General features: G+C 50.6%; 1 protein-coding gene across 28 annotated transcripts in view; it reads right to left on the reverse strand.

Moving 5' to 3' along the window:
• Window positions 1–12,487, reverse strand: part of KALRN (kalirin RhoGEF kinase) — a 657,335-nt gene that overhangs the window by 32,388 nt on the left and 612,460 nt on the right. For 11 of the 28 annotated variants that reach the window (XM_072811625.1, XM_072811621.1, XM_072811628.1 and 8 more), the window contains 3 exons: window positions 11,429–11,685; window positions 7,680–7,803; window positions 6,444–6,503 (listed from right to left, as the gene is read on the reverse strand). In XM_072811625.1, the coding sequence (XP_072667726.1) occupies window positions 6,444–6,503; window positions 7,680–7,803; window positions 11,429–11,685 (441 nt within the window). Of the gene's footprint in view, window positions 1–6,443; window positions 6,504–7,679; window positions 7,804–9,369; window positions 9,569–10,571; window positions 11,121–11,141; window positions 11,686–12,487 lie in introns of those variants that run through there. The other 17 variants (XM_072811634.1, XM_072811645.1, XM_072811644.1 and 14 more) reach the window with 8 other exon arrangements.

Consider the following 12,487-nt stretch of genomic DNA (forward strand, 5'->3'; position numbering starts at 1 on the left):
CTTTCTTCTTTCTTCTTTCTTCTTTCTTCTTTCTTCTTTCTTCTTCTTCTTCTTCTTCTTCTTCTTCTTCTTCTTCTTCTTTCTTTTCTTCTTCTTCTTCTTCTTCTTCTTCTTCTTCTTCTTTTCTTTTTTTTTTTAAGATTTTATTTATTTATTCATGACACACACAGAGAGAGAGGCAGAGACACAGGCCGAGGGAGAAGCAGGCTCATGACCTGAGCCAAAGATAGACGCACAACCACTGAGCCACCCCGGTGCCCTGGGCCTGAACTTTCTTAAGAAATTACCTGAGCCTCAGTGAGCAGACCTCCTCCACATTACGTGCCAAGTTTGGCCTCTCCATGCACCACAATCAAGACCTGCTCTCTCTCGTTCTCTCTTGCTCTAAAATTGTTTCAACACCCAAGGTGGGGCTTGAACTCATGACCCTGAGATCAGGAGTTGCATGCTCTACTGACTGAGCCAGCCAGGCACCCTAGACCTGCTCCTTCTGTTGGTTGTGTGACCATGACCTCTCTGACACTGTTCACTCTCAGAGGGTAAGAAAATCCCATCTTCACAGGGTGGTTGGAAGGAACAGAAGAGATAACAGATGTGAATATGCAGTGGAAGATTTTCTTGTAATTCTCCCAGGAATGAGAAATGCCAGCTCTGGCAAGCTAAGTGCCCTCCCCTTAGTGGCAGAGTAGAAATCAATCTGCGTGTCAGGTCCGAACAAAGCCGGGCAACAAGAGTGAGTCTCCAGGCCAAACCCATCAGATATATTACAAAGAAAATATTTTGTAAAAATAAAAAGAGAGGAATGCGATGCTTCACTTTCTTTGCTCTAAAGAGTTCTTTTCATACGAAATTTCTTTTTATATAATGCATTAACAGGCATCAGTGGAAACACACTGGTGATGCCAGGAGGTCAGTCACCTGACTAGGGGTGTAAAAGTTTCCTTCAATCTGTCTGGCCAGGTTATTTTGAAGCTCTGAATCTGGGACAGGGAGCCAAAGCAGCGAGGTGGGAGCAGCAGGCTGGCTCTTTTAAGATGCACAAGCTGGGCCTGGGGAACTGCGGGTATGGGGAGGGAAAGAAGGGTCAGCTCTGGCCACTCAAACCCTTCTAGGGCTGGGGGTGGACATTCCAGCCCGATCTCAGGAGGATGTGCACCCAGGCCATTCCTGGTGCTACTTCAAAGCACATTTCAGGGTCAAGGCAGAGAATCTCCGACTTCTTCTGTTGGAAGGTCTCCGTGTTTTCAGTTAGAAGTTCAGGAGAGCAAAGGGTCTCAGGGTCCACTTGATATCACACCTTGGATCTGTGTGGTGCTCCAAGGATGCCACAGCACATACACAAACACCTGTGGCCTTGAGCTGTGTGACCTCTCAGGCGACCTGAGGCTCAGCAAGCCTAAGTGGCCCGAGGCTTCACAGCCCACGGTGCCCGGACTGCAAGTCGGGTTTTCCGACTCCTGTTCCGCTGTTCTTCCCATCTGGTGTTTGACTTTGTGTGATTTTCGAAAAAAAGTAATCTTTCGAAAAAAAGTAATCTAAAAGTAATCTCTGCACCCAATATGGGGTTTGAACTCACGACCCCAACACCAAGAGTCGGATGCTCTACCTGCGGAGTCAGCCAGGTGCCCTGTCTTTGCGTAGTTTTTGTTTAAGTCATGCTTTAGCCCTGGAAAGCTGAGAAATGATATTCCTCTTTGTTGAGCTGGAGAGTCGAGCAACAAATCCGCACAGAAAACTGGCCCTGGAAGGCAGGTCTTCTCATCTGCCAGGATCTGTGTTTTAGATTAAAAACCACCTGGAGGTGGGGGGATTCCGAGAGGGGAGCAGGGCGGCGGAGGTGGGGGGAACACGGCCAGGGAAAGCCGGCATCCGCCTTCAGGGCACCTTCTCGCTTTCAAACTGAAAGGTACAGCTTCTCTGCCTCAGTTTCCTCTTCTAAAAGTCTCTGAAGGGGCTGGGGGTGGGGGACGGAGAGGAATGGGGAGTTGTTGTTCAGTGGGTACAGTTTCAACTTGAGACGAAGAGAAGTTCCAGAAATGAAGAGTGGGGACGGCTGCACAACGCCGTGAAGGTATTTGATGCCACTTAAAAGTGGTCGCGACGGTAAATTTTATGTTGTGTGTTGTTGTACCACAGTAAAAAGTAAATGGAGGGGATGGGGTTAGCGGAAGGCTTCTACATGTCCGTCGACTCGGGACTCTGGGGTTCCTACCCTCACTGGAGATTTCCTTCCAAAGCAGCGTTGCCTTCCCAAGTGCTTTCTCCCCTCACCTCTCAGAACTCTCCCCCGCAGGACCCCAACCCTGTTCTTACACAGAAAGGGACCCCTGGGCTGACCGTCCTGCCGCGGGCGTAATGACCGAGGCGGATGTCTGCATTTAGTCTGCGTCGCCGATGAGGCTGGCTCCTTGTTGGACGGCTGGGGCAGAGATGGAGCTTTTTGGAATCGTGACAATCAAAGTAATTTGATGGATTGATGTCCTCTGCTAAAAGTGGCATTGGGCCTTCGCTTTAAAATTCAGATGCGCTTATTTAATTGGGCTTGACATAGAGCTGGACTGAGCCACCCCACCCCGCTGACGAAGGCCTAAGTCTGGGAGGCCGGTTGAGGCCTGACGGAGGCAAGTGGGGCTGGGGGGCAGGCGCGCGATCCCGAGTCCCCGAGTCGCAGCACGGTCCTCGGACAACTTGCCGAGATGGCGTGGGTGTGGGAACCTGCCCAGCTGGGTCCTTGCGAGAAATCCGGGACGGCCCAGGGAGGCTCCGGCCCTCTCAGCGGTGGGCGCCGGCTCAGAGGGGGAATGCAGGGTCTGACCCCGCGAGCCCGTGTCCAGCCTGTGAGCGCAGACGCTGGGCAGGGCCGGGCCGGCGCCGGCAGGTGGGCGGTGATGCCCAGCAGTGATGCTGGGCTCAGCATCACACCTGTCGCCCTCACCAGGAGCCGGCAGTCAGCCGTCTACGCCGTGCTGGGAAGAAATGAACGCATGGTAACGTGCTCCCCAACAGCCGAGCGTTTGATCTGCAGCCCGACTGGACTCTTCTTCCACTTGGAGGTATTTGTCTCGTGTCTAACATCCTCTTTCCACCAGCTCGCAACGTGTCATCAGCACAAGACAAAGTAAGGGGAGCTCTGGACGGACCCCTGCCGCGTCTGGAACAGTTCCCTCCGTGTCCCGGATCCGCAGCAGCGAGGGGGACTGGGAGCCAACCTCGGGCCCGTGGGCTGGGCCGAGTGGGGGCTGCGCCCGACTCTCCACGAGCGTCTCCCCACGGGGAGGCCCTACGTCAGAGCACAGCCGCCTCCTCCTGCGGAGCTGCGTGTTCCTGGAGAGCCTTGGAGGTCAGATCCCCGGGGCTCAAGGGGCTCCGCTGCCTCTTCATTAGCTTTCGGGGCGGTGTGCGTCGGCCTCCGTGACCTGGACGGTGGGGCCCAGGCCAGCCCTGAGGGTGACCAGCAGCCGCCGTCAGCACAGACCCAAGGAGACGGCTCCTGAGGGCCCCTCCAAACCACCGAGCGAGAAGAAGGAAGGGGAGTAGCGAGCGTGTAGGGACCTGCGTGTGGGAGCAGGAGCGCGGGCAGCCCACGGGCCCGGCCAAGGTGACGCGTCCAGGCCCAGCGCGGGCCACGGGCCGCCGGCAGCCACGCGACGCACATCCCGGGCTCAGGCTGGGAAGGGCGAGCGAGTTGGGGGCCAGGCGACCCCCGGACCGTCACCCAGAAGCCAGAGGCCCTGGGGGCCGCCTGACCCCTACGCTGGGTCTGCTCTGCCATCCACGTCGAGGTGAAGTTCCAGTGGCCTATCCCGTGGGAAAATTGTCGCCTCGTGTTGAATACGTTGCCTTTCTAGGTCTAGTTTGTTAACCCGTGTCTGCAAACTCTGGGGGGGGCGGTGCCAGGACGCCCGCTGCCCCCCGCAGGGCCCTGGGCTAACCACAGCGCTCCGCTGCTTTCTCACCCAGGCCCCCCGAACAGGCTGGTTAGCTCAGCGTCTGCCGCCAGGATTGTATTTGAAAACTTGGGGATCCCTGGGGGGCTCAGTGGTTTGGCGCCTGCCTTCGGCCCAGGGCGTGATCCTGGAGACCCGGGATCAAGTCCCGCATCGGGCTCCCTGCATGGAGCCTGCTTCTCCCTCTGCCTGTGTCTCTGCCTCTCTCTCTCTCAATCTCATGAATAAATAAATAAAAATCTTAAAAAAAAAAAAAAGGAAAGAAAACTGCAGACACGCATCAACACAATTCATGGCTTGCCTCCATTCAGCATGAACATCTAATGCCTTTGCTTACGCATCCCAAAGCACCCCCCTGGGACCCATCTCACCTAGGAACCTTAGAAATGTGTTCAATTCACAAAGCAGGGCTAACGTGTGTGTGTGTGTGTGTGTGTGTGTGTGTGAATGTGCTTTTGCTTATCTAACCATAGATAGAGTGGAGCATCTGATGACATCACTTAACTCTCTCCGTTTGCATTGTGAGCCTGGCCCCAAATGGCCCTGTGCCCACTTCCTGCATTAAAGAGCAGGGTGGTGGGGCCCCTGGGTGGCTCAGTGCTTGAGCACCTGCCTTCAGCTCAGGGCTGATCCTGAGGTCCCCGGATTGAGTCCCGCATCGAGTTCCCCACAGGGAGCCTGCTCCTCCCTCTGCCTGTGTCTCTGCCTCTTTCTGTGTATCTCTCAAGAATAAATGAATAAAATCTTTAAAAAGAAAAAAAAGAAAAAAAGAAGAGCAGGTTGGGAAAGCTGCTTTTCTCTCCCCATTCCACCTAAGCTGAGAAAGGTCCCAAGTTGCCTTCTAGATCACAAATACACAGCTTTTCTCCTCCCTCTGCCTGAATTTCCTCTACTTGAGGAGGACATCAGTGATACAGCCCAGCGAAACTTAGACCCGCAGATATAGATGTGACGAAGGGTCTACAAGCGGATACGTGTGGGCTCCATGGGAGCTGGTGCCTATCCTATGAAACACAAAGAAAGCAGAGGCACCAGTTTCCCCCTGGCTTCCTCATTCTCCAGGATACATTTAGACCACGAACGCCATACCCACTTCCTCCCACAGTGGAGCCCTGCATTGACCCACACCTGCTGGATTTAGCTCTGTGGCAATACCCACACCCACAAGCAACCATTGCATCCTGGCAGGACTCCTACTTTCAACCACTTGTCTCTGGCCTGATTCAACACAACCGGCATCTTCCACAGCTGACTTACTCCTTCTTGGGCAGAATGGTCTTTCTTGGGTTTTGTGGTGGTGGTTGCCCTAATATGGTGGTGGATTTCTTTGGGATGAGGTCAAATTAGAATAAGAATAATAAAAGTCCATCTGGTTAAGTGAAAAGCTTAGGTCTATAAAAAGGAAAGGGTTTTTGAAAATACTCATTATTTTGTGCTTAGAGGAAATCTCTAAACTTTTTTCCTTTTATTGGTGATGGGAACACAGATTTGGAGGAAAACATTTCCATCTACTCTGAAAAACAAGATGGCAGGGAAAGCCAGGTCCAGGTTTGCTCTAATTGTCTAGGGTTTGTAAATTTATGAGGGTTGTCACTCAGTGGCAAGCCATGCAGAGTCCTACTTTTCTAACCCAAGAGAGTTTCTAGCCAAGAAGGGGAGGGAAGTTGGCTCAATGTTCCTGATGGAAGTGTTGGTTCTACTCCCATACCCCTCGCACCCGATAGTGTCAGAAAGGTTCCCGACAACATTTTAGTCTCCCCATCTCTAGAGAGACCGCTGCTAATGCTACAGAAGGGAGGCCATTCCCAGGGCTGCTTTTAGTTTCTGGTGGGACAGCCACCACCCAGGAGCCCGGGGGCCGGGCAGAGGTGGGTCCTGCAGTGGCTACAACCACTCGTTGGCTCTCAGCCAGCCCTACACAGTAATAGGGATCAGGTCATTCACCAGGCCACACCTAGGCCACGCTTTTGCTGGAGCCTCAAGGGAGCAATACGTCCTAGCAGAAGAACCAGATGGAGAGGATAAAGGGGAAAGAGAAAGAGGGAAGAGGGAGGAAGGGGAGAAACAAAAGAGGGAGAAACTCAAACTAAAAGGGTTCTTTCAGCTGGGAATCGGCCACTCTTCTTAACGCCATTTTCCATGGGGGAAAAAAAAAAGTGCTCTACGTGTCCAATAATGAAGTTGGATATTTTCTATACAGAGCCATACCCACCAAGAAGGAAATATTAAGCAAGCATTCAAGAGAACCAGATGTTTTAGGTTTTTTTTTTTTTTGTTTTTGTTTTTGTTTTTGTTTTTAGAAAATATCTAGGTCAGGTCTTCTATAAAAATTGAGCTGAATGAATGTCCTTTTTAAGTTGGGACGGGGACACCCAGAGGTGCCCTCGTGTCACCATTTATCCTTGACTGACTGGTCACTTCGGCAAGGTCACCGGTACAGAACACATTGATAAAGACAATCATTATAGCAAATAGGACAACAATAGCTGGTTCTACCTCCATGCTAGTATTAGGGTCAAGATCATCACACTCTGACTCCTCGGAACTGTTCGTCTCCTTGGAGGGCAGCATGAGGAAGGGGAAGAAAGAGAACACAGTTAGAACATAGGCAGCTCTTGCTGGAGAGTGAGGAGAACGTCAGAAAGGCACGAGCAATGGGAAATCGGGCAGAGAAAAACACCAGGTGCTTCTAGGGTGGGGGTGCTGATCACCCGGGGGGGGGGAAGCATGCTCTTTCGGGGCGGGAGGTGGAGTGGGTAGGGAGGGAAGGAGGCTGGAATCGTGTGCCGCCCCGCATCTCGTGGGAAACCGCAGTGGAAGGGGCAACCACAGGAAACAGAAGTGCTGTAGAATTTAAACTCTTGTCTTCTGTGAGGCTGGGCTTCCCCGAGGAGAGTGAAGGAGGGGATACAATTTCTTTTCCCCAAGAAGGACGGTAGCATGGGTTTTGGTTGTCCTTATTTCGCTCAGGAAGGGGAAAAAGTGCCGCGTGGGTCATCACCCAGCATAGTGATGTTCAGCATCAGCAGTCTAATTCCCACTGTCCAGAGTCAGGTCTTTTCCGAGGGCCCAATGCAAAGAAAACGGATCACATTGTTTCAGGATGGCGGGGGCGGGGGGGTGGGTGGGCAAGGGGCTGCCGAAGCTTAGCATCAGTGGGTTCATGGTAAGGGGGGGGGATTGTTACAAAACCAGTAACTTGGGCTTTGCCACCGTGCCTCCCCTTCCCTGCCCACGTGGGAGCCTGAAAATGATGTCGTCTGAATTCTGGGGAAAAGAAATGAAACTCCACCAAGGCCATAGTGGCCCTGAGATTCCAAACCTCAGACTTCACGGGGTTGGAGGTTTGGCAAGCACCCCTCATCTCCTTACCCCGCGTGTGTTTTCAAACCTAGGATACTGAACGGGCAGCTTTGAGAGCTTCGGTATGAACCAAACATCTTGCATTTTTATAAGAATAACGCTGCAGATAATTTCGTTATAAGGCATGTGCACAGTATCAGGAGAAAGGTATAAAGGAAAAAAAAAAAGATACTTACTTATTTGAATCGAAGTTGCCGGGAGAAATAAAAAATAAAAAATAAATTGATCTTGCATGCAAAATCCTGCTAAACTACTTCCCCTCTGGTCCCCACACTGGGAAAAAAAAAAAATCCCCATCCACCCAAATTGAGATGCTGCAGGGTGGGAGTAGATGAGAGGTGGGACACAGCTCTGGAAGACCTTACTCACTTTAACAGAGACTTTGTTGCCCAGAATATCCTTGGGTTTACGAGCCCCTGTGGCTTCATTTTTACCCGTGTTCTCCACTTCTGCCCGCTTTCTCATTCGTAGAGTATGCCATGAACATGACTTCCTGTTGTACCAAAAAATGCACCAGTCAAAATGGCAGGTCAGGGCAGAGTGAGGCGGTGGGTGGGCTTGCCACCCTTGGGTGAGTCAGTAGGTGAGATGCTCCAGTCAAGCCCCAGCTTCAGAGGCCCCGAACCTGCACGCCAGCTCCTGTGGTGGCTGGTAGCTGATCCTGCCTCCAGGAGGGAGAGTGAGGATGGGCTCTGGCCCCTCCTGAGAGACGTGCAAGGTTGGCTGCAGCACTTGAGGAAAATACGAGGACTGGGTGATTAAACTCTACCAAGGAAGTCTTTGTATCCTGCTGATGAAGCCTCAGAGGACTGAGGAATTCCCTTCCTGAGCAGTATACTGGATGGTGGAAGAATGAGGTGGGGCTGGGGAGGGGGGTTAAACAGAAAAGAGAAGTGTATTTTATGGTGCAGAAACTACTGGTACATTCCCAGGACCACATATAAAGACCAAAAGGATGATTTTGAGGTTCGCATCTCATTATTTGCATCTGGGCTGTGGCTACTCCCAAACACTGTACTACGGGTAGGATTCTCTTCTAGGGCATTTGATTTAATACACAGTTGAGCACCACTCATTTATCTGGTTATTTTAGGATAAAGGGTTTCTTGGTTTATGTCCTCCACATCACTCAGTGTTTGTGAGAAAAGAGCTCTGTTGAGCGTTAAGAGGTCCTAGAGATTTCCTGGTGGGAGAAGACCCATTACGTGCTCCCAGGGTGGTGGGAACAGCAATCCCCTCTCACTCTACTACCCCAGCTTCCTCCTTCCTACAAAGGGGTTGGAGGCTCCTTCACGGACGTGTAAAGAGAAGCTCGGAGCTGAGCTCCTGAGTTCCACGTATGTCCAGGGCTCAAAAACAAAAATGCCAAAAGCCAAGTCACAAATAGCATTGATGACCCTGAGCAGGCGTCATCGGTTTCAGGTGTGGTCACAGAATTTGGATGAAGTTCTATCATTGTCTGGAATAAGTGAGGTTGGCCTCCCTTCAGGGTCTCCTTGTCAAACTTAGGGCTTTGCAGACAGAGCTTGATGAAAAGAGCCTTCGTTAAGGGAAAGAGGAGAGAGAGAGGGAGGGAGAGAGAGAGGGAAGGAGGGAGGCAGAGAGAGAAAGGGGCACAAGGTTTAGGAGGAAGGAGAATGTTCTATTATGTCAGGACTTTTAGGATGTCCTGACGGTGTTTCCAAAGTATTTATCACTAACACACATGTTCAGTGCTCACCCTTCCGAATAGGAAAAAGCAGTTATAGTCACATTCTCAAATTTTGGGGGGATGTGGGCTCCATCGGAAAACAAGAGTCTCTCGGCCAGACCGTCTCTTGTGCCTCCTGAACAGGCAGGCTCCCTAGCATACCAGCAACTCACGTCGGTTGTTGTACCTCAGCAAGAACAGTCATGGAGACTAACCCTAGACAGTATCATTGTTAACTTCAGATATTCATTCAGCTCATAACTTTAACCCCCAAATCCACATCCCTGACTCAGTCTGAGAACACCTTTGAGTCAGGGAGGTCCATGCCGCATGTCCTAGGGTGGACAGCCCAGTGGGCGTGGGCGTGAGTGTGGGGCATGTTCCTACGTTTATTACAACCCTCTGGGTCATTCCATATGGTTGGTGAGAAGCTAGAAATGTTACAAATAATGTTCAGAAGGAAGACTCAGAGTGGTATCAGTGGCAGGACAGGCTCAATTTCATATTCTTCTTCCCAGAAGAAGTCGTCATCATGGTTTGGGGAGCTTCCATCACTTGGCCACGGGAACTGACGTGGAAACAGGGTTTCAGTAACATTTATGCTGGAGACATCACACCCAACTCTGACTCCTGTGCTCAGAGTAGGCCCTGGGGGCGTGTCCTTCACTGATAAATACCGACAACCACTTCAAGTCTGTGGCTCTGCTCCCCCCCTGCCCCCCCCGCCCTTCCCCCCCAACCCTTGTGCAAGAGGGGCTGACAAGGGACCAGAATGACCCATTTGTACTTGGATCTGGTCTCTTTCACCCAGCCTGATGTCCCTTCTCCCTTCCCTCCCGTGGAAGGTATAAAAAAGTGATCAAAAGACGCCAACGTGAGGAGGAAGTGCTGAGTGGCTGGATAATTAGATCAAGAATCATGACAAGTTAGCTCTGTAAGGCAACTGATTACTAAGGACTTCAATGCTTTGAGGGACCTTATTTCTGAGGCTTCTTAAAAGGTACCAAAAGCAAATGTCTTTAGAATAAAATGAATTGGGTCTATTATGCCTTGGAAGCCATGACTGCCTTCCAGCTGGGCCTATGGTTACCTAGCAAGGCCAGGGGCAGCTCGGTAGCCTCTGTGCCCTGAGCTCGAGAAAGGGCCAAGGAAGTACTGCTCTGCTGGTATCCCCATCAGCCGTCTTGTGGGGGGTTCCCTCTACCTCTGCCGTGGAGGGCCACATGGCATGGAAACCCCGGGGGTGTAGGGGCAGGCCAAACACTGCCCTGTACCCCAGTCATTCCTTTACATCAGCACCTCAAGGGCACCCAGCTGGACAGCATTCAATCTGTATGATTCCACACCTTAGGGGTTAGAGACAGAGAATATGGGCTGCTGAAGGGAAGGCTAGTATTGGAGCTTTAGCGACAAAAGTGCTTTTTGGGGAGGAAAAAACTGCCAATGCATTCAACCGATTCCTAAAATACAGAAAAGGGGCGGGGGGGGGGAAAGAAGAAGAATTGTTTGCACATTTAAAACTCCCAGAGTAGTGAAATAGGGGAAAAAGGGTCAACTAGTCTTTAGCCTCATTAAAACATGCTCATGGTGAAAATTTATTTTACATATTTAAAATAGTACATTTAAAATTATTAGTTACATTACAGGTACAATGATGAACATTGTGACTCTCCATTTATATTGCACAACCTGACTTCATCCATATGGGGTTCTTTAAATAGTGCAAAATACTTTATACAGGAATGTGTTCGGAAGGGTCTTCGCAACCAAAATAAGGAAAAGAAATATTTTACAAATTACCATGAACATATATATTAAAGTGACAGGGGAGGGGAGAAATTAAAAAAAAAAAAAGTTACAATCTGTACAGAGGAATTGCCACAGACAACCAAAAAGTTCCCTCTCTCCTGGGAGAAGCAGCAGGCCTCCGACCTATACAGGTCTGGCGTTTGTGCTAAGGTCATTTTTTGGCGTCAATCAAAAAAAAATAATATATATATTTATGTATCAGTAACTTAATACAATATAAATAAAGTCCAGTCCAGTGAATCCTGTGGTAGGTCAAATGGAGCAACAGAAGGCATGCCTTTTGTCATCTAGGGTTTCAGTAGGGTTCTTTTCTTAATGGGAGAGGGGAGGAAAAAAATGAACAGAAAATTATAAATGAAAAGGGGAAAAAAAACAAACAAAAAAACCCAAACCCACAGCCACTACTGTCAACAGCATCAAAAGAGCCCGGAACAATCCAGCCTGGATGCCCCATGCTGCGTGTGGTTCCAGCACTCAAACATTGGTTCCGGTGGTACTGTCGAGAAAAAGCAGCAGGAATTCCCTAGCGTGTGTTTGCATTTTTTTTGTGTTCTTTGTTTGGTTTTGATTTTTTTTAATCCACACACTCCTCTCCCGGGGAAGCCAACGAGGCACTTACTTGATGCTTCCGTCACTATTTTCTGCTGCCGCCGTGGCTTTGGTGAGGGGCGCCAGGACGCTGCCCGGGACCCAGCCCTCGGCCGCGGGGGAATGGTCGCTGGCAGGCTGGTACACCAGGCACATGTTCTGCTGGTTGACGGCGAGGACCTGGACCACCTCACCTTGGCTCACACAGATTTCGTTCTCCTTCAGTGCATAGTAATCTTTGATCACGGCCATGGATGAGGTCCCGTTGCAGCCTCCCAGGTCGCCCTGCTAGGACACAAGGGCGAGAGGGGCACGGACAACAAGAAGGCTGGTTCGCACGGCTGGCTCCACAGCCCTGCGGGGTTAGAGGCCAAACCGCCCATTGGCAGGGTGAATACCAGGCAGAAGATTATCCTGAGCCATAAAGTTGTATCTAGAGATAAGCTTCGAAATTCTATTTTTTACAACAAGGTTGCATATGGTAGACAAGTAGGTATAAACCCTTTCCTCTGGAAGCCTCCGGAGCCTGCAACCTTCCCACCAGCATCCTCTAATGTGAGCAAGAGTGTGGCAGAGGCACAGGGGTACAGAGCACCTGGGCAGAGGGATGTTGGGGCAAAGGTCAGGCCCGGAGCACAGAGAGACCCTTTGAAACATTTTTTTCTTCCTTTCAAAAAAGCATCGGTCTTCTGTTACATTCTGATCTTCTTTGAGCTGGGAGTAACAATGAGATGTTTGCCCCGTTCAATGGCAAGACCATGACCTACCCTGACCCAACTCCAGTGGGAACAAAACTCCTCTGGTCTTGCCCGTATTCATTAATACAAGAGGGCCTGCCTCTGTGGCCTTTTCACAGGACTACCGCAGGAAAGCTGCTTGCACACCTGTACCTCCCCGCCAGGGAGGCCTGGCTACCTCCCAGAGTGTGATCAGAGCCAGGAAATCTTCCGTAAGTTTGACAAAAGGCCAATATGACTTCAACGAATTCACGAGGGGTTTTTATCATAGAAAATCATTTCCAGGTAATGTGATGAAATAGGTCAAGGACAGTTATTCTAATACAGAATTGACCTCAGACAATAGCGGATTA

This window comes from Canis lupus, chromosome 35, assembly GCF_048164855.1.
Source record: "Canis lupus baileyi chromosome 35, mCanLup2.hap1, whole genome shotgun sequence".
NCBI lineage: Eukaryota > Metazoa > Chordata > Mammalia > Carnivora > Canidae > Canis > Canis lupus.